At 43.3% G+C, this 25,731-nt stretch overlaps 1 protein-coding gene across 2 annotated transcripts in view; it reads left to right on the top strand.

Moving 5' to 3' along the window:
• Positions 1-25,731, top strand: part of kcnab1a (potassium voltage-gated channel subfamily A regulatory beta subunit 1a) — a 395,251-nt gene that overhangs the window by 243,164 nt on the left and 126,356 nt on the right. For both annotated transcript variants that reach the window (XM_041212026.1, XM_041212016.1), the window contains one exon: positions 6,616-6,659. In XM_041212026.1, coding sequence (XP_041067960.1) covers positions 6,616-6,659 — 44 coding nt within the window. The remainder of the gene's footprint in view (positions 1-6,615; positions 6,660-25,731) is intronic.

A 25,731-nucleotide genomic window follows, 5' to 3' on the forward strand; every position in this document is an offset into this window, starting at 1 on the left:
GGCTTTGGCAGATACCGAGGACCCAAAACAGCGGAAGCCCTAGAGGAGGGAGGGGCTTAAAAAGAAATTAGGAGAGCAAAAAGGGGCATGAAAAACATTGGCAGGTAAAATAAAGGAAAATCCAAAGTTATTTTACAAGTACATTAAGAGTAAGAGGATAACTAGGGAAAGAGTAGGGCCCATTAAGGACCATCGTGGTAATTTGTGTGAGGAGCCGGAAGACACAGGTAGGGTTCTAAATGAATACAATGTGTCGGTGTTCACAAGTGAGACGGATGACGTGGGTATGGAAATCAGGCAGAAGGACAGTGATATAGTTAAAGAAATTAGCTTAGAAAGGGAGGAGGTTCTAAGTGGTCTGGCTGGCTTAAAACTAGATAAATCTTCAGGCCTGGATGAAATGTATCCCAGGATGTTGAGTGAGGCAAGGGAGGAGATAGCATGGGTGCTGGCAATAACTTTCAATACCTCTCTGGCCACAGGAGAGGTGCCAGAGGACTAGAGGACAGCCAATGTGGTACCGTTATTCAAGAAGGGAGGAAGGGATAAACCAGGGAACTACAGGCAAGTCAGTCTAACCTGAGTGGTGGGGAAACTATTGGAAGCAATTCTGAGGGCCAGAATTAATCTACACTTGGAGAGGCAGGGATTAGTCAAGGACAGTCAGCATGGTTTTGTTAAGGGGAGGTCATGCCTGACCAACTTCATTGAATTTTTTGAAGAAGTGACCAGGTGTGTAGATGCATTTGACGTTATCTATTTGGACTTCAGCAAGGCTTTTGATAAGGTCACGCAAGATTGATAACGAAGGTGAGAGCCCATGGGATCCAAGGCAATTTGACAAATTGGATCCAGAATTGGCTGAGTGGCAGAAAGCAGAGTGTGATGGTCAAGGGGTGTTTTTATGACTGGATGCCTGTGTCCAGTGGGGTTCCACAGGGATTGGTGTTGGGTCCCTTGCTGTTTGTGGTATATATAAACGAATTAGACTTGAATGTCTAAAGGGGAGTTTTGATCAGTAAGTTTGCGGATGACACGAAAATTGGTGGGGTGGTAAATAATGAAGAGGATAGCCTTAGATTACAGGAGGATATAAATGGGCTGGTCAGATGGGCTGATCAGTGGCAGATGGAATTTAATCCTGATAAGTGTGAGGTGATGCACTTGGGCAGGACAAACAAGGCATGGGAATACACGATGAATGGTAGGACCCTGGGAAGTATTGAGGATCAGAGGAACCTTAGTGTGCATGTCCATCAGACGCTTAAGGTAGCGGGACAGGTGGATAAGGTGTTTAAGAAGGCATATGGGATACTTGCCTTTATTAGGCGAGGCATAGAATATAAGAGCAGGGAGGTTAGGCTAGAAGTGTATAAAACGCTGGTTAGGCCACAGCTAGAGTATTACGTGCAGTTCTGGAATCAGCATTATAGGAAGGATGTGATTGCACTACAGAGAGTGCAGAGGAGATTTATCAGGATGTTGCCTGGGCTGGAGTGTTTTAGTTATGAGGAGAGATTGGATAGACTGGGGTTATTTTCCCTGGAGCAGAGGAGATTGAGGTATATAAAATTATGAGGGGCATAGATAGGGTAGACAGGAAGGAACTTTTCCCCTTGGTGGAGGGATCAATAACCAGGGGGATAGATTTAATGTAAGAGGCAGGAGGTTTAGAGGGGATGTGAGGAAGAAGTTTTTCACCCAGAGGGTGGTGGGAATCTGGAACTCATTGCCTGAAAGGGTGGTAGAAACGCTCATAACATTTAAGAAGTATTTGGATGTGCACTTGCAATGCCTTGGCATACAAGGCTATGGACCTAGTGCTGGAAAATGGGATTAAAATAGTTAGGTACTTGTTTGACCAGCACAGACTCGATGGGCCGTAGGGCCTTTTTCTGTGCTGTAGATCTCTATGACTCTATGACCTCTGCCTTGGGGGTCTTGATTCCAGGGGAGGGCCTGCTAGTGGCCTCTGCACTGCCCGTTAGCTCGTGGTTTGATGGACCTTCCTGAAAAGAGGCAGCATGAGTCTCTCTCCTGCTCGCCAACTGGCAGAGACTCCGATACCTCAACAAGATTTCCACTGTATTAAGTGTGTATGCCTTGTTGCCACTCAGGGTTGTTGTACCTGTTTTCTGGATCACAAATGGGGACAAAAATGATGAATTTTTCAGGGCTTTTCTGTATTGCACCTTTGTGTTCTATATGGACACTTGGTAAGAGGTCTGAAGCGATATTGACTTTGAATGATTTATAGGCATCTGGGACAGTTGTCTCAAATGGCATATGCTAATGAATCAAATAATGATACAGCACTGAAGAAGGTCATGTGGCTCATTGTGCCTGTCCCACTCCCTCATCCTTTCTCCACAATGTTGCAATTTTTCCTCTTAAAGTATTTATCTCACCCCCTTTTGAAAGTTATTATTGGATCTGCCTCCACCCTCTTTTCAGGTAGTACATTCCAGATTATAACAACTCTCTATATTTAAAAAATTCTCCTCATCTCAACTCTGGTTCTTATACCTCCAATTCCAGCTCCACAGAACTGCCATCCTCTGACAGCTCATATCTCCCCCTCCCATCTCCTGCTTCTCTTCCTCCTCTCATTGCATTTACCTGAGCACTGCTGCCAGCAAAGTAAGTGTCCTGAAATTTGTTTTCTGATATGGGTAAGGAGAGCCCGGAAGTCATAAATCCTTAGTGAAAAGAGGCCCGAGGCTCAATTTTGGGCTGGCTTCAGGCCTACTGTTTGTGGAATGCACTGCTTTGAGGAGGTAATGAGTAGGTTAGACAAAGGAGAGCCAATGGAAGTTATCTACTTGGACTTCCAGAAGGCCTTTGACAAGGTGCCGCACAGGAGGCTGCTCAGTAAGATAAGAGCCCCTGGTGTTAGAGGCATGGTACTAGCATGGATAGAAAGTTGGCTGTCTGGCAGGAGGCAGAGAGTGGGGATAAGGGAGTCCTTCTCAGGATGGCAATCGGTGACTAGTGGAGTTCCGCAGGTGTCAGTGTTGGGACCACAACTTTTCACTCTATACATTAATGATCTAGATGAAGGAACTGAGGGCATTCTGGCTAAGTTTGCAGATGATACAAAGATAGGTGGAGAGACAGGTAGTATTGAGGAGGCGGGGAGGCTGCAGAAGGTTTTGGACGGGTTAGGAGAATGGGCAAAGAAGTGGCAGATGGAATACAGCATGGGGAAGTGTGAGGTCATGCACTTTGATAGGAAGAATAGAGGAATAGACCATTTTCTAAATGGGGAGAGAATTCAGAAATCTGGAGTGCAAAGGGACTTGGGAGTCCTAGTCCAGGATTCTCTTAAGGTTAACTTGCAGATTGAGTCGGTAGTTAGGACGGCAAATGCAATGTTGGCATTTATTTCGAGAGGAGTAGAATATAAAAGCAGGGATGTGCTGCTGAGGCTTTATAAGGCTCTGGTCATACCACATTTGGAATATTGTGAGCAATTTTGGGCCCCGTACCTCAGGAAGGGTGTTCTGGGCCTGGAGAGGGTCCAGAGGAGGTTCACAAGAACGATCCCAGGAATGAAAGGCTTAACATATGAGGAACATTTGAGAACTCTGGGTCTATACTCGATGGAGTTTAGAAGGATGAGGGGGGATTTGATTGAAACTTACAAAATACTTACAGAAAGGCCTGGATAGAGTGGACGTGGGGAAGATGTTTCCATTAGTAGGAGAGACTAGGACCCGAGGGCACAGCCTCAGAGTAAAGGGAAGACCTTTTAGAACAGAGATGAGGAGAAACTTCTTTAGCCAGAGAGTGGTGAATCTATGGAATTCATTGCCACAGAAGGCTGTGGAGGCCAGGTCATTGAGTGTATTTAAGACCGAGATAGTTAGGTTCTTGATTGGGAAGGGGATCAAAGGTTACGGGGCGAAGGCGTGAGAATGGGGTTGAGAAGCTTATTAGCCATGACTGAATGGCAGAGCAGACTCGATGGGCCGAATGGCCTAATTTCTGCTCCTATGTCTTATGGTCTTATAACCAGGAGGGCACAGTTTCAAACTAAGTGGCTGAATTTTCATCTCCTGATGCGGAGCAAACCCTAATCTTTTCAGCTTTTCCCTTTATGTTACAAGCTTTGTTTATAATTCAGTAGGTGTGTAGTTCAAATGCTTATCTTTGACCATGCTATGTGGTGCTTTGAAAATTGGTCTCTTATTAGGTGATGAGCCTTTTTCTTGCCCTTTTGTTTCCAAGCTGTCTGTTGTTCATATACAGAGAAAAGATTGATTTCCTTTCCTTGCACATTTTCTCCAACACTAAAAATACTAAAAGAATGGAATGTTGGGATAACTTGGCCATTTAAATCATTTCTTTATTTTAACAATATTCAACTCTAATCCATTTGTATTGTGGCAAAACTTAATAACTGCATTCCATGTTCTCTTACAAATAATTCCTTCTACTATTTTAAAAATTTTGCTATCTTTATTCGAAAATGAACCTCTATTATTTGAATGCTCCTAAGTTTTTTATTTTTCCCCAGCCTCTGATTAAATCTGTCACTCCAAGTTCTGACATGGCTTTTCAAATCTGCAAAATTATCTTGCTGGCTGCTAACAGCTTAGTTCTCTAAATTAGCTAAGGTTCAACCTTTCAATTAGAAACATCTTCTTTAATAGCTGTTGCTCAATTCCAAGCTTGATTTAGTTGTATCCAGCTAAAAGTTTCATTGTTTACAACATTTAAGAACAAAATATCTGCAGTCCCAGAACATAGGGCAGAATCTTACAGCCCCCTGCCGGCTGGTTTACAGACATCAGGGGTCTCATAAAATTCCCAGGGTGGCCTACCTGTTGCCTTCCTACCAGCCCCTGTCCTCTCCGTACTTTTATGGGGAAGTGGGGGTGGGTGAGTCCTCAGGCAGCCCACCTGCCCTTGCCCCAGTTGAAGCTCTTAAGTGGCCAATTATTGGCCATTTAAGGGCCACCTCCCACCTGGCTCTATTTTCTGACCGGTGGGAGGTGTTCAAGAGGGGAAACCTAGCAGGTCACTCTGCTCAGGCCTCATGTGGGAATGGTGGGGGCACCTCCAATTCTTGCTCCCCTTTTGAGACCCCGCGAGAATGCTCAGTCCCTGCCTGACATTGACATCATGATCCTGCCCTCCTCTCCCCACCACCCCTCAGCTTCCTCTCCTCTTCTTTTTGACCCCCGCACTTATCTCCATCCCGGGCTCTGACACTTAGAATCTGGGGACTGTTTGTAGTCCCAGCCCTGGCCAATGCTCTCGGTGGCATTGCTAGGACCTCAGAACTGCTGGCCAATCTGATTGGCATGCAGCTCCCTGAGGCAGGCCTTCCTTCCAAGTGAGGGGCGTAAACCCTATCTCCAGCTGCTCCTCGAATGGCTGCGGGGTGGCTGGCATCAACGGGGATATATTTCTGTAAAATTCTGCCCATGTCTCACGATGTGAGAGTTCTTAGGACCAAGAGAGCACAACTTACTTGGACTCTAGTGAGTTCTCGTAATGATGTGAAAACATATTATGTAGAAGCTTGCATGTTAAGTTATTTTGTCATTAGTCCAATTTTCTCCCCTCTTTCTTAAGTTATTCATAGCATACATTTCCATAACATTTTTTCTAGGGACAAAGATTCTAATTCTTTTATATATATTATTTACAGACAAATATGAATGTAAAATATTTAGCAATTTTACAATTTCCACCACACAGGCACCATATCATCATATTATCTATAAGGAAGTTCTAGTTGATGGTCTGTAGTTACATAGAATTGGGGATACTGTCATCCTGGAACATATTGAAGCATAGTTTCTGTGTGCACTGAATATGTTCAGAGGTAAGTATTTCACAAAGCTAATGATGCTTTCAGTGTGACTTCTACCATCTAGGCTACCTACAGATCCAATTAATAACGTTCTTGATGAATCAAGAGTCTCCTTTCTTTATCTGGCTGTAAGGGTTCACGCATGAAATCACTTTAGGCAGTCTCAATTTCTAGTGAGAGTTCTAACAGCACAAAATGGCTGCTAGATTGACAGTCATAGAGAAACAAAAGGATCCAATTTGGGAAAAGGCAAAAAACAAGTCCAGTGCTGCAGTATAAGACTCTTTTGAGGTTTAGGTTGGTACAGAGCAGAGGGAACTTTAACACGTAAATAAATGCTTTGTCCTGTACTCAACTTAAACACATGCTTCCTTCCATAAAAGGTGCCTTTTATTACCTTGTCATTGTCTTTCAATTATATTTCTCTGTTTTTGCTGCATAACCACATTCATATACTCTCCTTTATGAAAATTAATTTATTGTTAAAGCTGTTAATTTTATACTGCAGCATTGTAGATAACAATAGAAAGAAAATTAACTCTTGTGGGTTTTGTGCACCTTTGGCTTTTGCCAGAACACTGCAGTTCATTATTAATGAAAACACTAATGTAATCTCCTCCAGTCATGATGTTGAAAGCTCACTGTAACTTCTTCACCTCCTTCCCCAATTAAGATTGAATTGAAATCTATTTTGATCCAATTAAAAACGTTTAGGAGATGAACAAAGCTTGTGTTTTTCTTTGCCTTCATCTAAATTAATTTTCCTAATTATTACTCTTTTTAATTTAAAGGAACCTGGGAAAATCAGGACTTCGAGTATCTTGCTTAGGACTTGGTAAGTAAAGATATTCAACATTACTACGATTTTGGGTTAAAATGTCAAACGTTGTCGAGGCACCTTGCAAGGCAGCACTGCTGTTGCCGAGCCTGGCTCATGTTGAGTACGAATCAGGGAATCTGATTGAAGTGTTGTCTTAAACCTACAGACTGGCGTCATGAAGTTCAGCACCAACAATGGAATCTCCCAGAGTTACTCCTTATATATCGTCTTCATAAATATATCACAATGTAAATCTGAAATATATAAATGGATACTTTTAGGTTGCTATTACATGACTATCCTTGTAAAGTGATTTTGGGTTGATTTGAAAAGTGATGACAGCATAACATCAGCATTGGATCTGGAGCTGACACTTCAGAGGACCAAAAGCCAAGCAGTATGAAGACTGGCATCCAAGACCTGTCTGATACTAACCTTGAATTTGTATGTCTGCAATAGAACAGCATAGTCCAATATGCTAGCAACCAGCCACATGTAGCTAATTGGAAATCCTGATGTGCCTGATTAGTAAGTAAAAATGAAGCAATAGATACTATCATTGGCCATGTGATGCCGATATTCATATTAGCATATACGTGTGTGCTTCAACGCTTTTTTTGTTGGTAAAATGGTAGGAGGAAAAGTAGAGTGATATTATGTGTGCATTACTTCCTTGGTTATTGCTTTTTGATTATCTGCTAAAATCGTGTGCAACATGGGTGAACTTTGGCACCATGGAAATACCAGTGATATTGTATATAAAGGAGAGCTGTCTTTGTGGTTTATTTGACAAATGAAAATTGAAGAACCAAACAGCAGAAGAAAGCAAACCTAACCAATATTAAGCATTTTCACTGGGCCACGTCCTGGGAAAGAGCAAGCAATTCTGGATGAAGGACGTGGGTGGATCCAGTGCATCGTATTATGCAAGTCAGCATTCTCGGATGAAGTCAAAGTACTGCACGCAACTGCTGGATAAAAACCTGGAAGCTGCAATAGGATATGCTGTGTCCAGTACATTCATGACAGAATTCCTAACTTTGATGAAAGGGACACCATATATAGAGTTTCGTACTGAGTGGCTATACGATGCTTGTTATGTAAATATTCACCTGAGGCATTTCTACTAGCATAAAGATGAAAGATGCATCAAAGCCACATCTGTGAAAAGTCAACAGTTTCTGCTGGACTGCACTGCATTAAGGGCTCCAATGTAGTGTGAAGCCAGCTTTTCCAATACAGAGGTGGTTTTGGCAGACTAAGATTCTGATAGATGCTAGTTTCACATTGATAGCTGTAATATAACTGAAGTCTATTGTTAAACACTTCTGTATATTCTTTGAAAATATAAAGCAATGGGAAAGGTTTTTCACCTTCATTGTCTGGGTGTTGTTCTGTTAAAATGGATCATGCACCCTTTGTGGAACCTGCCCAATCAGATGTGTTGTGTAAAGGCAGAAGACCCACTAAATAAAATTACTTAGGTGAAAATCTACCCAATGATTTTATTTAGTCAAATCTTTTACTAAATTACTTGGAAAGGCTATACAAGTTGTATCTACAACTAGAACACTCATTTAATGTTAGTCAACATCACTTTAGGGTAGCCTTTAGAGCTTCCACTTCTGCTTTGACTGTAATTGACAGGCTCCTTCCTGGTGTGCTTTCCACAAACGCTAGCAACTCTCCATGCCTCCCCCAAAGTGGCCATTCTTTACTTTTGACTGTTGCCAGTCTGTTCTCTTGGAGCATCACCCATGAGACAGAATATGTCCTCAAATGATGTTCCTACACATCCAATGATTCCAACATGGGTCATTGGAATAGAAATTCTGTACATACGACTGTCCATATTTAGAACATGCAGTTTGGCTCAGCGGATCACAGCATGGTTGCTCCAGGATCTATGTTTCAGCTATTCAATTCCTTAAGTAACTGAGTTACTGAGGAAGCTGAATGTATTGTTCACAATAATAGTCCAGATTTTAGAGTAATAATGACAGTGTTCCTGCTGGTGTTTGCCATCTTACTCCTTTGTGACTGACAGATACATTTGCAGTCCGCTCAAGTGTAGTTAATACAGAAATCAAGAAGTTGCCCTCAGTGATTCTATACTTCTCCATGATGTTGATGTTCCTGCAATATATTAAAAATCACTGATGAGAACTTCCCCTTTTACATTGTAATATCATGTTAACTTACTTAGACTTAGGGCAGGATTTTACGGCTCCATCCACCATCAGGATTGGATGGTCCCGCCAAGTCAGTGGAATTTTGACTCAACTGCTGAATCTTCCGCGGCAGGTCCAACCAGGACCAGGCTGAAAAATCCCGGCCTTAAACATTGTCCCACATGGAAACAGAGGAACTATGGGCAGCAAGGCTCTGCAACCAGCCCTGGTCCATCGCAGTCTCTTTCGCTCTAGCCCAGGTGGTGTCCTGCTCTTGAAAGTCATCCTTAAATGTATTTCACTAGGTCTTCTTTGGCCCGCTCCATCTTCTTCTCCCATCTGGTGGTGCCCACTCTATATCTGGGAGGTGAAACACGCATCATGCCAGCCTCCGTCATCTCTCCATCATGATGTTCCACAGGCGCCTCTGACCAGTTCTCTGTAGCACTTCTTCATTGATGATGCTGTGTCTCCATGTGGTGCCCAGGATCTTACGTAGACAGCGCTGGTGAAAGACGTCCAACTTTTGTGATACCTTTGATGTTCCCTTTCATGTCTCGCTGGCATAGAATGCAATTGGTACTACTACATGTAGAGTCACAGCTTCATGGCCATATTGATGATGTTGGATGTCCAGATTGTGTGGAGCTGCTGGAAGACCAGTTCTGCTTTCCCAATTCTTATGTGGACATTGATTCATACATCACCCTCCCTGGAGATGTTGCTTACAAGGTAGGAGAAGTGGTCAACGTCCTCTATGTTCTGTTGCCCGATGGTGAGGACCTTGTTGTCATCAAGTCATCATTTTCTTGGTCATCTTGAAGCTGACGCATAGACCAACCTTGGTGCTGCTATTCTCAGGAGTGCTGGTCATGTCTTGAAGCGCGAGCAATTCTTCAGCCAGGCGGCTGTTGTTGTCTGCGAAATTCAGGTCCATCAACTAGTGGTGGTCCCAGTGGATGCCAAAGTTTGCATCCACCATCACCTCCTTCATGATGAAACCAATAACCAAGAGGAAAAGGAATGGAGAGAGTATGCAGCCTTGCTGTATTCCTGTGATGAAGTTGAAATAGTCCATGTTGCCTGTGCCTCTCTTGATGCAGCAAGAGTTGCAGTGTAAGGCTTTGAAGATGTTAATATACTGCGCCGGGATATGAACATTCGAACATACAAAATCGGAGCAGAAATAGACCATTGAACCCCTCAAGACTGCTCTTCAATAAGATCATGGCTAATCTGTTAGTGTTTTGAATTCCACATTCCCATCTACCCTTGATAACCTTTGATTCCCTTGCCTACCAAGAACCTATCTATCTCTGCCTTTAAAAATATTCAATGACCCCACCTCTTCCGCCGTCTGAGGCAGAGTTCCAAAGTTGCCCAACCCTCAGAGAAAAAAAATTCTCCTCATCTCTAATCTTGCCCTAAAAGGGTGGCTTCTAATTTTAAATCAGTGCACCCTAATTCTGGACTCACCCACAAGAGGAAACATCCTTTCCATGTCCACCTTGTCAATATAATTTGGGATCTTATATACTTTAATCAAGTCACCCCTCACTCTTCTAAACTCCATGGAAATGAGTCCAGTCTGTCCAACCTCTCCTAATAAAACAACCCACTCATTCCAGGTATCAATCTAGTAAACTTCCTTTGAAATGCCTCCAATGCATTTACATCCTTCCATAAATAGGGAGACCAAACCTGCACACAGTATTCGAGCTGTAGGCTCACCAATGCCCTGTATAACTGAAGCATAAGATCCTCACTTTTATGTTCAATTCTTCTCATAATAAAGGATAGCATTCCATTAGCCGCCTTAATTACTTGTTGTACCTGCATACTAACTTTGTGACTGATGCACTAGAACACTAGGTCCGTCTGCACCTTGGAATTCTGCAGCCGTTCTCCATTTAAGTCATACTCTGATTTTTTATTCTTCCTGCTAAAGTTGGCAACTTCACATTTTCCGACATTATATTCCATCAACCAGATTTTTGCCCACTCACTCAACCTATCTATATCCATCTGCAACCTCCTTATGTCCTCTTCACAACCTACCTTCCTACCTATCTTTGTGTCATCTGCAAATTTAGCTACCATGCCTTCGCTGTCTTCATCTAAGTCATTGATGTAAAATGCAAAAAGTTACAGCCCCAGCATAGACCCCTGTGGGACTCCACTCGTCACATCCTGCCAATCAGAAAATGACCTATTTGTTCATATTCTCTGTTTTCTGCCAGCTAACCAATCTTCTATCCATGCTAATATGTTATCCACTACACCATAAGCTTTTATTTTCCACAATAAACTTTGATGTGGCACCTTATCAAATACTTTCAGGAAATCTAAGTAAAGTACGTCTACAGGCACCCCTTTATCCACAGTGTACATTGTTCCTTCAGAGAACTCCAATAAGTTGGTTAAACATGATTTCCCTTTCACAAAACTATGCTGACTCTTCTTGATTACCTTGAGTTTCTCTAAGGGCCCAGCTATAACCTCCTTTAATGATTGATTTTAACACCTTCCCCACAACAGATGTCAAGCTAACTGGCCTACAGTTTCCTGTGTTATGTCTCTCTCCCTTCTTGAATCAAAGGGTTATATTTGCTACTTTCCAAAATCTAGTGAATTTTGGAAAATTAACATGAACACATCTCCTACCTCATTTGCCACCTCTTTTAAGACCCTACAATAAAATTAAGCAGAACTTAGACTTGTCAGCATGCAGCTCCATCAGTTTACTCTTGTGATGTACCAGAGTGACTGCTGATGGACGCTATTGAAAGCTGCCTTGAAATCAATGAAGTTAATGATAAGTGCCTTCAGATGCTCTAGGCTCTGCCCTGTGATGTTCCTGAGGGTAAAGATTAGATCGCAGCATTATGTGCCACCCCGGAAACCTGCCTGTTCTTTGCGAAGGGTATGTCTACTTCTGCTTTCAATCTGTTGAGGAGCACTGTGCTGAAGACCTGGTGATCAAGCCAAGGATGAATCAGCAGTGAAGATGTGATAATCTTGTATGCCGGGCAAGAAGAACACCACACCTATGGAGTTGGCCTCATACTCAACAGATACTCAAGCATTAGTTGGGTGGAAGCCAGTAAGCCATTGCATCATCATTGCCAGACTCCACACAAGGCAAGTTTACACACCAATAGAAGCAGACACAGAGGGGGAGAAAGATGAACTCTACCACCAATTCGCCAATTGCAGGACACGCTAGACAAGGTACCCAGCTATGATATCAAGCTACTGATTAGTGACCTCAGTGCTAAACTCGATGGTAACCAGTGAGGACTGAACAATATATTCAGGCTCCATGGGTCAGCAAGCATGCTCAATTGAAATGGCGAATGTCTACTGGCCTCCTGCGCCTGCAGCGGGCTCAGCATTGGGGGAGTACCTTCTTCAAATACACTGACATCCACAAAAAGACAAGAAAGTCTCCAGATGGTGACACCCTGAATGGGATTGACTATATATACACATCAGCAACAGACTGAGGACATCCCTAAAGATGTCTGGACGTGTCAAGGTGCTGATGTAGGATCTGACCACCGTGCTGTGTTAGGCAAGATCCACCTGAAACTGAAGAAGGCAGCAACCATGAAGTCATCATAGCCATTTGCAATGGAGCAACTGAAGGACAAGGACATTTCAGACAGTTTCTGGCTGGCCCTCTCCAACAGATTCTAAGTACTACTGAGGCCAGGCAATATCAAGGAACAGTAGGAAATCTTCAAAACAGGGATTAAGGAGAGTGCAGAAGTCACTATTGGACAGAGGAGAGGAACCAACAAGGAATGAGGATCACTGACATAGGGTGGAAGTTGATTAATGAAAGAAAGTTGGCAAAATGCAAGAAAGACCAGGATAAAAACATTGAGCAAAGATGAAAAGATGATGAGAAATACAGAAGGCTGGATAAAGCCATGAAGAAGAGCTGCAGGAGAGACAAATGTGGATGAATAGAGTTAAAAGGCAGAGAGGCACAAGAAGCAACAAATCGGGATGACTCCAAGATGCTGTACAGGATCATACTGGAACTGACTGCAAGAAGCAAAACCACTGTACCAATTAAGGTCAGGACGCCATTGACGGACAAGGAGCAGGAGGCAAGGTGGATGGAACAGCTTAAGGAGATCTTCAACCAATCCAACCCCAGTTCCAAGCTCGAGTTGGATGATGACACCCCATCTCAACAGCTGAAGATCAATCTAGGAGAAATTACCAGATGAGAGGTCCAAAGAGCCATCAACAGCCTGAAGAAGAACAAGACACCTGGGATTGATAAGATACCAGCAGAGCTATTAAAATATGGCAAGAACGCCATTAGAACAGAGCTCACGGATCACGATTTAAATCCCTAAAAAATTACGTCTTGCTAATGAGCTGTAGTTAGGTATTTAATGGTGTACTTAGTCATAAGTACTTCTGAGAAACCTCTCTGCCTATGGAAAACTAATGCCATATTTGTGTAATGTCAAATTTTTCCATTCTGATAAAAAATTCCAAGTTTTTAACAGAATAGTTATTTGAGTAAATTGCAGAGTTTCACTTGCAGCTGGCGTACTTGATCCCTGTCTTTGTTCCTTCTGATACGATGTGCTTGGCCAAGTTCCCAGGCAGCAGCAGGTATGTGGCAGTTTGGATCTCCGAGGAGCTCATGGTGCTGCATTTCTTCAGGTGGGCCAGGCAGGAAACCTCACTGGTGATGTGTTTGACAATATCATTCACCAAAAAGAGTAAAAAGGCAAAACTATTGGCTCTTTACTTAAATGCACGTGGTATTCAAAACAAAATAAATGTATTAACAGCACAAATAGAGGTTAATGGGTATGATCTTATAGCCATTACGGAGACATGGTTACAAGGAGATCAAAGCTGGGAACTAAATATTCAGGGGTATGTGACTTTTCAAAAGGACAGGCAGGAAGGAAAGAGTGGTGGGGTAGCTTTGTTATTACGAGATGGAATTAAGCACAATAGCAAGAAACAATCTTGGATCAGAAGATAGGTAGAGGATGAAATAACAAGGGGAAGAAAACACTTGTAGGGATAGTCTATACGTCCCCTTTAACAGTAGCTATACTGTGGAACAGAGAAAAAAATCAGAAGATATTGAGGGCATGTAAAAAGAAGCAGTACATTAATCATGGATGACTTTAATCTTCATGTAGATTGGTAAAATCAAATTAGTAAAGATAGCCACAAGCAAGAATTTATAGTGTATTCAGGACAGTTTCCTAGAACAATATATTGTGGATCCAACCAGGGATCAGGCCAATTTGAATCTGGTAATGAGGCAGGTTTAATAAATGATCACAGAGTAAAAGATCCCCTAGAAACAGTTACCATAACATGGTGAAATTTAGTATTCAGTTTGAGAGTGAGAAACTTGGGTTGGAAACAACTGTGCTAAACTTAAATAAGGGTAATTACAAATGAACGAGGGCAGAGTTGGCTGGAATGGACTGGAAAAGGAGTTTAGCAGAAAAGATGGTTGTTGAACAATGGCAGATGTTTAAGATGTTTAAGAAAAAGACTCACAACAAAGATATATCGCAGTCAGGAAGGAGGATTCTAGAAAGGGGATAAACCAACCATAGTTAACCAAGGAAGTTAGGGATAATATCAAATTGAAAAAAAAACATACAATGTGGCAAAGATTAGTGGTAAGCCAGAGGGTTGGGAAAGTTATAAAAACTAACAAAAGATGACCAAAAAATAATAAAGCAGGAGAAGATAAACTTTGAGGGTGAACTAGCAAGTAATATAAAATAGACAGTAAGAGCTTCTTTAAATATATAAAAAGGAAGAGAGAGGCCAAAGTGAACATAGGCCTCTTAGAGAATGAGGCTGGGAAATGGTAGAGTAGTTGAATAAATACTTTGCATCAGTCTTCACAGTAGAAGGCACTAATAGCATTCCAAAAATACTAAATAATCATGGGGCAAAAGGGTGGGAGGAAATAAATACAATAACTATCACTGGAGAAAAAGTACTAAGGAAACTAATGGGGCCAAAGGCCGATAAATCTCCTGGATCTGAAGGGTTGCATCTTAGGATATTAAAGGAAGCAGCTGCACAAATAGTGGGTGCACTGGTAGTAATCTTCCAAGAATCCTTAGATTCTGTATAAGTCCCAGAAGACTGGAAAACTGCCAATGTCCTTATTCAAAAAGGGAGGGAGACAAAAAACAGGTAACTGTAGGCCAGTTAGCTAAACATCCATCATTAGGAAAATGTTAGAGTCTATTATAAAGCAAGTAATAGCAGAGCATTTAGAAATGCATGATATAATTAAGCAGAGTCAGCAGAGCTTCATGAAGGTGAAATCATGTCTGAAAGATTTATTCGAATTCTTTTTAAGAAGTAACAAGCAGGGCAGATAAGGGGGAAATCAGTAGATGTAATATATTTGGATTTCCAAAAGGCGTTCGATAAAGTACCTCACGTAAGGCTACTTAATAAGATAAGAGCCCATGGTGCTGGGGGTAGTATATTAGCATGGATAGAGGATTGGCTAACTAATAGAAGACTGAGAGTTGGGATAGGAGGGGGCATTTTCAGGATGGCAACCTGTAACTAGTGGAGTGCCACAGGGATCAGTTCTGGGGCCACAATTATTTACAATATATATTAATGACTTAGATGAGGGTAAGCATGATGCTTTCAAATGATGAGACCATTCTCATGAACAGCAAATTTATTTACAAAGGTGCATAATATATACAGTGATATCAAAGTTTCATAATTTTTTCTAACCCTACCGCTACGTCTTGGTGTATCCCTGTCATCCACAGCAAAGGTAGTGGCAGCCTGCTGACTGCTATGCCCTGTTTTCTCTGTTTACTTTGTCGAGTGTCCTCTAGAGCTCTGAGACCTGGAGGGCCCAAGGCTGCTTTGGGTGTCCTGATGTGGGCAGGTGCACCCTCCTCAGCCAGTACGCTGGAGGTGATGGGGAGGGGTTCGGGATTGGCTGGACACTCTGAGTCATCTGGTTGCATGGCCCCGAGGTCTCCAGCTCCTGGTGGTCCTCCCTCCCTGTGGGTGTCTGAGAGCCCCTGCCTGACTCCCTGAGGAGAAGGGCTCCTGGAGGGAAGTCAAGGTGCTCCACCCCATCCCCTCTTGCCTAGCCACTGATGGATCCCGTCAGTATCTATAGCGATGAAGTACAGGCCTGAGCGCAAATTGAGCAGAATCTGTTAGACCAAGCTCTCCAAGGCAACCAACACTCTTCCCATGGAGACCTTGAGGTGCTTGCATATCACAGCCATGACATCAGACGGGACGCGGACGGACTCCTCCATCCTTTGCTCTAGTCTGTTGACTGCCTCTCGCAACTCTAACTGATTTTCCACGCTGCCTGTCATTGCATCTCCAACTTATTAGAGACAGCTGCTTGCAGAGGCTCATCATCTGCCTCAGACTCAGCAGGTACCTGATTTCCAGTTGTCTTCCTAATGTCCCAATCATTTATTTCACTTTCTGTAAAATTTATTAGAAATGAAAGATAATCGGTGCATTTTACTTGCTGCTTTGCTGATTTTGCGAATACATCAATATGATAGGTTATTTTCCTTGCTTAATGACATCTCTTTTGTCGGATGCCTTATCATGAAAAATAAACATCTTTAATCATAATCATCAATCCACCACCTGTGAATAACCCAATCCTAAATGACTGAAAATAAAAGAATAATGGCCCAGAATTTCTGATCTCTGGATGGCCATACCCTGCATGTATCCCCCAAGATGAACTAGTGTGCCCCTTGGAAGTCCGATGCACTGACTACAATGAATTGCCCAGGAAGTTTGAACTTTCAGTGGACAATCCACCAAATCTGGAACCTGTCAAAAAAGTCTCCAACCCTGAGTTAGAGTTGGAGACTTCCGAGTTACTTAACTGAATAGTTACCCAGGAAATATTAGAAGGATTAAAATTAATTCTAACACCTAGCTAACTATACTACTGAACCCCACCAACAACCCCCCTGAACCCCAACAACCACCTGACTTAATTATCCACCCAACTACCCCACCTAACCCAACTACCCCCAGCCCTGACACTCCCACAACTCAACTACCCCCTTCTACCACCCGACTACCCCAACCTGACTGCCCCGACAGCCAACTACCCCTCGACCTCCCAAATACCACATGACTAACACACAACACATCCACCCCCCAACCCAACTATCTCCTGACCACACAACTTAACCCCAACCAACCAACTACCCCCCCAGACTCCCACCTGACACCCAACCCACCCTATACCCTCATACAAACACCTGCCATCCTAACCCCATCTGCCACCCTACTCCATCACCCACTCACCTTACACACATACCTTCTCTCCATAGCTTCTCAAAGTGGCTTTGGGACATTTAAACTCTCTATTTACAGCAGCTAATGCTTTAAAAAGAGGCTGTGGCTTCTACGATGATTCTCTCCGCTGCTCCCTGTGAGGATTGCTGCACTGTGTGATTTTGGAAGGATTTTCCATCAGAAGATGGGCCCAAAATATCGTAAACAACGTTCCATCTGAACTGTGTTGGAAACAGGGATTCCATCCCAAATACACGTTTTTCAAGATAACATATTATTTACATTGGTAAGGAATTAACAAGTTCAGTCTTTCAGGTGGTTTCCTGGTACACGTGGAACGTCGCAGCTCCACAACTTCAGATTCTTTTCAGGAACTCCTTTCTCTGGAGTTGTCAACAACGGGGTGATGGCGAGCAGGTGAATGAAAGCCCGCCCGACATGGAAACAGTGTGTTTTGCGGGAGTGAATATAATAAAACAATTGTACGAAATAGTGACGTTTGATAAGTTTCTTAGCCACCCAGCATGCAGAAAAGATGGCTGTCTATGCCTACAGTGTTCATATTGGCACTGGAGAGGCTAGTGCCTTGAGGCAGTGGTGCTCAGTGCCTCTTCAGCTGATTCTTAGAGCCTCCTGCAGCAGCATGACCACCCCAATTATCTTGCAGTTGACTGGAGCAGTATTATAATGATGTAGAATTTATATACTGGGTACAGCTCCATCATCCAAAAGGAATACAAAAAGTCAGTATGAGCAGGAATTAGAATTATCAGGAGGTAAAATTATTAGTTTCCAAGTATAAACTTACAATCATTTTCAGTACAATGCTTTTAATGGTAGTTAGAGTTAAAAATCATGAGGCTATTAATTGGGTTATGCAGGTTTTCAGGCAAGGGGATCATGATTCGCAACCTGCCTAGGTCCATGCAGCTCAAGGTGGGGACCGTGCAATTATCATGTACCTGCCTCATCTGCATGATTGTAGTATTGGCATTAATGGCTCCAGCACTGCTTCTGTGTCCTCCGAACTATCTGTAGCCTCTGTGCACAGCAAGGGGCCTTGGCAGCGTTGCTTTCTGATCACAGCCAGCCTGCACTCTTAAAGGCAGGCTTTATCTTAAAAAGGAACTGCACAAAAAATATTGTTGCAATGTAAATTATTGCAAAGTCAACATTGGGGCAGACAGAGGGTTCCAAAATGATGAGTGTGGTGCAAGAGACATTAGTGGTGGGTGCAAGGTAAGAAGCCATGGCCTTGGGAGGTTGGGGGGGGGGGGGGGGGGGGTGGGTGGGCGGGGGGTGGGGGTGCGTGGAGATGGTGTCAACGCCCTCAAGGACCATCTTTAGAAAGGAGTGGAAACCGGTCGCCTGGGAGGTCAACTACTAGTGTTTGGACTTGAGAACCTGGCAAAGGTCCCAAAAGGTCTAATGGCTTCACGCCCACGGTCAAGATCAATGAATGCATCTTTGCAGGAGTCTCCAACACACCCACAAATCTTTCACACTTCTCAATATGCCACATCCCCATTATTCACCCCTGAGTACTCCCTGGCATTCAGGTCTCGCTCCTGCCATCCTGATAATCCACCTCACCCTCACAAACCCATCAATGTTGCAGGCCTCACACCCACTCTCTCTGCCTCCACATACCCCCAGCTATTAATCTATAGCAGACACATTACCCAGACAGTGCTATACCATCACTTACACTCTTCCCTCTCTCTTGCAGAACAAGGTGGCACAAAATAGAAGGGAGCAGAGCAGAACTGGTGGGGACAAGGGCACCTACACCTCCTGAACCCTCCACATCATGGAGCTGGCTGTGACGTGGCCCATGACATCTGACATCGCTCAGAATATTGAGTATGTCAGTATGTTCCTGCCTTATGCCTCTTCTCAGCTCCCAGCTCATCCTTAACCTGCTAACTGGCCTGATGAACAATCTGCTGATGGGGTGACCATCTTGCTTCCCACCCCAGACCCGTTCCCTTACACTAACCTTCCCCTGAGTTCCTGCTTTCAGACGCCCAAAATCTGTCACCTGCCCTGCCACAGATGCCCCAGAAGGCAGAAGAAGGAACAGCAGCACAGCACTGATAGAGGGTCTTCACTTGATCTGACATTGTCATTCACCAGCTCAGATACTGGTACCGTACTTACCTTGGAGGTAAGTTGGGATCTGCATATGCTGAGTACCCAGGCATGAGTGGGCTGCAGCCAGGATGAGGGTAAAGGGTGGTTTGTTTGCCAGCTCACCGGAGGGCAAGATGGCAGACAAGTTCAACAGAGGACCATGATGGGGTGACACACAGGAGAACACTGGCATGCACACCAAAATATGAGTGCATTGGCTGACCTGCCAGACAGCCTCCTGTCACTGCCAAAGGGAATGGAGGAGCCCAGCTCCGAGTTGGCAGGGGCATTGCTCAGTGCTTCCCTTCTCTGCAGCTTCAGTTCTAACTCCCTTTTGTGTTGGAGACCCAGAGGCACTGCCACTGCTGCCCCCATATCTCTTGCAGCATTTGTGTTGACAGGTACCTACCCCTCTGGCTCCTTCTATGATGATGCAGCAACCCCTGCTAAATCTAAGAACTCACCAAAACACCTGCAAAAACACTTCGAGTATTTCCAGACACTTTGCAATAGAAAAGTTCCAAACAATTACTTTACCTGCGAGTTGAATAACACTATAGTGCTGGTTGTTTGCAAAGTGAATGACAAAGTAGCTGCCTGCGCATTCTTTAACCAAATTTGGGATCCTGAATTCACATCAGCTGATTGTGCCGGGAACGCAGAGTCGGGACGTTTCCTGGCTCTGCAAACCCAACCTGGAAGAAAGTGCTCTGGAAGGCTGGATTTTTGTTCCAGGATGATGGGGTTCTCTGGGAAGTCGGGCCCGCCACCCCCACAAAAATAGTGTAGAGGCTGCTGGGTGTGGAGACTGCTGGGCCGAAGGCCTGCCTCTGTGCTCCAATACTTTGTGCAAGATGTTTTTAAAAAGCAATAAAACAAAAACACAGCCCTCATCCCCTCATGCCTTCATACACTCCCTGTCCCCCATCCTTGCCAACCTATGCCTCTCCACCCAACTCGATGGCCTTTTATAGCCCCATACCAATCCATGCCCTCCCACCCATCACCCTTTGCCCTTACACTTATGCCAACTCACCCAGCATCCACCATGGCCAGAGCTCAAGAACCACGCTGAGATTAAATAAAATAATAGTTCTGAGTGTTTATTGCGGCCTTACTTAAAAAAAACTCTTGCATTCATAAAAACCCATTCAATAAATTTACATTCCTTCAACTACGTTTTATAAAAACAAACATTTCATTGAAGTGTTTAATCCCCTATAAAAACAAATATTGGAATTCATAATCCCATTTCAAAGAGTGCATAAACACTTGGAGTGGTCTGTCAAACTGTCAAATGGAAGACACCCTGCTGTGATAATGGAAGGTTGTGAAATCAGTCATGCAGCTCTAATCCAGTAATGGAAGCCCTCAGACTTATATCAACAGAGTGAAATAGGAAGCAATGATTTTTTCTAAAACATTCCAGACATTTTTTCAAGATTTAAAGAGCAGGAGTTTTAAATGTCTTGACAGCTTGACAACTGCCTATGACAGTTCGTTTTGACACTTTTGACAGTTCCAATGAGTTTGACTGTTAATGTGTTTATGCACTTAGACACACTCATAATCACAAGGGGCACCCGACCTCCCCCCAAAGGTGTACTGCCAGGGAACATAATCCAAAGGGTTACGCTACCTTTCCAAAAGAGTACCCCACCTCCCCACCTCTCCAAAGGACTCCACAAAGTTTAGACCTGCTCCTACCATTTCTAACCTACACCCATCCTGTTTCGCATACCTGAGTCACCAAAATTAGATATGAGTGGAGGCAACTGCTGTTTTATGTGGGCAGCTGCCTCCTCAAAATGCATATGCACATATTGCGACCTGGACCCATTCCGACCCTGTGAAAATGGTTGGTGCCCTGTTTGGGGATGGGACTTCTGATTTTCTGCCTCTTACACCATTTTTGCAATGGCTAAGAGGCTCTTTGTCCTTGTGAAAATCCAGGCCTGTATTTACACTAAGGCCTAACTCACCTTGGGGCAAATTTAAAATGACCCTATTTCACTGATGCTTAAACCTCAAACATCATCATTAATAACTATCTAAAAGGAATTGAGAACACATTTCTCTTTTCTGTACTTTTAAAAAAAAAGGCTGGGTTGAAAGCTCAAGTTAAGATTCCTTCCCTCCTTCAGTCAGCTGACTGAATATTGCCTAAACACCATAGGGCTGTTATGTGTTCAATTCTCTCATTTTTCTGTACAATAAGGATTAATACTAATTGTTGCTACTTTCAGCCTGTAGGCCTGCTGCAGTTTAGACTTTTGGATCCAAAAAGGCAGAATCTAACTGCAATCAGTGATATACTTAGTATTCATTTCAGGAATTAATTAAATTGGTATTAAAGAAAGACATACATTTATACAGTGCCTCTTGTGGCCACAGTGTGTCCCTAAACGCTTTGCAGCCAGTTAAGTGCTTTAAAAGTGTAGTTGCTATTGTAATGTAGGACACAACAGCCAATTTCCACAAATGCCAGCAAGCTGCTATAAGCAGCAATGTGACAATGACCAGATGACCTGTTTTACTAGTTGAAGGATAAATATTGACCAGGAGACTGTGGAAATCTCCCCTGTTCTTCTTCAAAATAAATTGTGCAAGGATGATTGAATAAAAATGCTAAAGGATTTGAGAGATTTTGTAGTACTAACTCTGATTATTATTAAACTTGCAAAACCATTTTGCATAACCTTTTCCTAATTCTTTCTGCTTCTCCCTATGCCCCTCCATAGAAAATCAGTTGATAAGGTGAAAACAGGTAGCCAATCTGCTTTCACCCTTTCCTCACTGGACAATAAAAGTTTAATCAGGTTATTTTGCTGAAAGGGTTCAAATAGGCACTGAGTGGTGCTGTGCTAGCAACAAACACACTTTTGAAAGTCTGCTTTTAGCAATGTAATTTTGGGCCAAATTGTTGATTACTGTAATTTGAACTTGCCTTAAGATATTAAAATAGACACTTAGAGGTTCAGCACTAAAGCACGATGGGATGCAGTTTTCATGGAGCAGAGTATGTAGCTCCACAAACCAACTTCTGTTGAAGGTGTGGAGAGTGCTGGCTGACACACAATGGCATGTTTCAGAATCACCCAGGAACCAGAGCAGAGGGCACACAAGTTCTTTGACCCAGCACTGGAGGTACTGGTGGAGGAAGTCCAGAGGAGGAGGGAGCGATGTACCCACAGGCAGGAAAGAGTCGACCTCGACCTGTCCTTTTGCTCCATGCTGCAGTTAATGCCTGGCCTCATCTCCTCCTCCCACACCTCCAGTAGACCAAGGAAGATCTCTGGCAAGATGCCCATGACCAAGCATTCCCTTTCTCCTGATGACTCCTATAAGGTGGACTAACTCAGCACTTACTCTTTTTAGGTGAAGTCTTCAGAGAATTTCCAGAATAAATGTTTATAGAGTCTTCACGTAGTCTTGACAAATCGCCCCAGAAAGTTTCCCAATGCATTTCAAGGTCTTTTTCAAATCTCCAGCAGCAAGTGAAAATTGAAAGGTGAGTATGTCTTTAAGTAGCGCTTGAAATCCTCAATGACAACTTCTTTACTCCTTTCAACTGGTCACTATTAGAAAAGGGCATTAGTTCCAGTGCTACCCGTCAAACTATCACAAGTCTCGTTAATGCGTGCTAGCAAACAATTTAAGAAGTAAATAGTCATGTAACGATTCTCCAGGCTGCTGTTCCTCATGTGTGCTACAAGTCTTTCCCTGAGGTGGAGCCTTGCGCTAAATATGGGCTAAACCAGTGCTGCAGCTCAAAACCCCATCATGGGCAGTTCAGAGACTCTTTAGCATCTAAAGGAGCTGGGTAAAATTGCTCAAAACATTACAGCCTTAGGGCAGAATTTTGCCCTTGATGGGCGGGCGGGCCCTACCGGCTCGGTGGCAGGCAGGTAGCCAATCGCTGCCGCCGAAACGGGCCCTGCTGCCATTTTGAGTGGGCGGGCCAATTAAGGCCCACCCAGCAGGCCGCCCGACGGGAAGCACTGTCAAAGTGCGCTCTTTTGCGCATGAAAGAGCTGACATCTCTCTGAGACTAAGTGCTGTCTCAGGGAGAGCGCTAAAAGTTTTATAAACTTAAAAAATAGAGAAATAAAAATTTTATTAACATGTTCCCCTCATGTGACAATGTCATACGAGATGGGACATGATAATAAATATCACAAAGTTTATTAAAGTTTTTTAAAACAGACATGAAACCTCATCCCGCCAGTAAATGAGGTTTCATGTTTTTTCAGAAGCCCTCTGGGGCTCCTGTCCTGTCCGTCAGCCTTAAGGTTGGACGGGCAGGGCCTTTAATTGGCTTCATTATCCTGTCAATGGCCTCAATTGGCCCTTGACAGGTTGGTGGGTGGACAGCTGATTTTGCTGTCCGCCCGCCTTCCTCAATATTTAAATTGGGCGGGATGACGTCGGGGGTTTCCCCCAACATCATCCCGCGTCATTTTCGCGTCGGTGAGTGGACCCCGCCCCCAACTTGCCGATGGAAAAATTCTGGCCTTAGAGTGGGATTTATCATCTCTTTTCTTCTCCGCCGTTGCTGCCAGACCTGCTGAGTTTTTCCAGGTAATTTTGTTTTTGTTTTATCATCACTCGTTCACTGAGCAGGGGAAGGAGGGGCGATGATGGATATTCTATCCTGCCTTTTATTTAGATGGATTGTTTTCTCCTTTTAAAAAAAAACACTGTTTATAAGCTGATTTGTTTGGCTTTGCCAGAACTTCTCAATCAGCAATGTTCCAGATATCGCATTACTGATGGTGCGTGAAGATTCCTGGCAGCACAGGTGAAATTACATTTTAAAATGGGCCAATGAAACACAAGTGCATGTACACACATAGTGCATTCATATTTTAAAAAGGAACAACTTTTACCTTCTTGTTGGGAAATAAGGCTTTTTGCTACTGTAGCAACTTAATCGACAGCCACTGCCCACCCTAATGGACAGCCGCTGCCCGCCCTAATGGACAGCCGCTGCCCGCCCTAATGGACAGCCGCTGCCCGCCCTAATGGACAGCCGCTGCCCGCCCTAATCGACAGCCGCTGCCTGCCCTAATGGACAGCCGCTGCCCGCCCTATTGGACAGCTGCTGCCCGCCCTAATCAACAACCAATGTTCTGGAAACAATTCCTTAAATAGGATCAAGATCTGATTATTCTGAGGTTTGGAGAATTTATTCCACATTATTGACTAAGAATATTGAGGAGATTTTGCACAATAGAAAATTTAAAACAAACACATGGCTTGTTGTTTTGCTGTCTTGTTTTTAGAAAAACTTTCAAAGCACGCTGATAAAATTCATCATCATTAGATTATTCCTTAATAATTATACATTTATATTTATATTTATGACTACATCACTTCCCATGAGTGAATCTTCAGGCAAAAATTTCATTAACATGTCCGAATCAGAGGAGGAAAGCATTAAAAAAGTTTTATAGGAAACAGATAGAATGGACCTTGTGTTGCTAAATATTCAAGGACCAATGAATTTAGGACTGCTGAAAAAAATTAAAAGGAAGTGGAAATAATTTCAGTTCCATAAGACAAACTCATAAAGAGTTGGGGACAATCATCAAGGGAGCACTGTGAAGCATAGACAAATGTTTCAACCATTTAGAAGCTGTCCCTTCTTCATATTTTGAGACATCTGTTGACAAGGCCCTAAGCCCTCAAACATATTTTTAATATTGTACAGTTCAGCATTGCATTTTGCATCGCAAAATACAAATTGATTGAGTATTAACAAACTCAGTGGTGGAAATCACTGAGTACATAAACAATACGATGCAGCTCGGCCACACGATAATGAATAGTTTTATGTCTCACCCTTGGCTCAGTGGTAGCACTCAATCCTCTGAATCAGTAGCTCATTAGACACAGCCTGAGTCCTAAACTTCACATAATCCAGACTGACATCTCAGTGCCGTCTTTTGGATGAGACATTAATCTCAAACTTCATCCACCCTCACAGGTGGACATAAAAGATCCGATGCCACTCTATAAGGAACAAAAGGAGAATTCTCCCTGTACCCTGGCCAGCCTAAGTCCCTCAAGCAACACCACCAAAGACAGATTAACTGGTCCTTCATCTAATTGTTCTTTGTTTGACCCTTATGTGAACATTGACTGTTGTGTTTGCCCATTAAACAGCAATAACCACATTTCAAAATTCCTCGCCTATAAAGTGCTTTGGGACACCCTGAAGATACGAAAGGTGTTATATAAATGCAAGTTCTTTCCTCTTAACACTTACCCATGATCCATAAGAAAAATAGGCACTTAGATAAGGCACCTGATGATTCTGGAACTGTAAGCCAGGATGACTTAGTGCCTTCTAGATAAGAGTAGAGGAAAGGAGAGAAAATCTGGGAGATGGGGGTGGGATTGGTTCAATCTGTGTTGTGCTGTGGCTCTCTCTGTCATACAGATAA

This window comes from Carcharodon carcharias, chromosome 2 (genome assembly GCF_017639515.1).
Source record: "Carcharodon carcharias isolate sCarCar2 chromosome 2, sCarCar2.pri, whole genome shotgun sequence".
Classification (NCBI taxonomy): Eukaryota; Metazoa; Chordata; class Chondrichthyes; order Lamniformes; family Lamnidae; genus Carcharodon; species Carcharodon carcharias.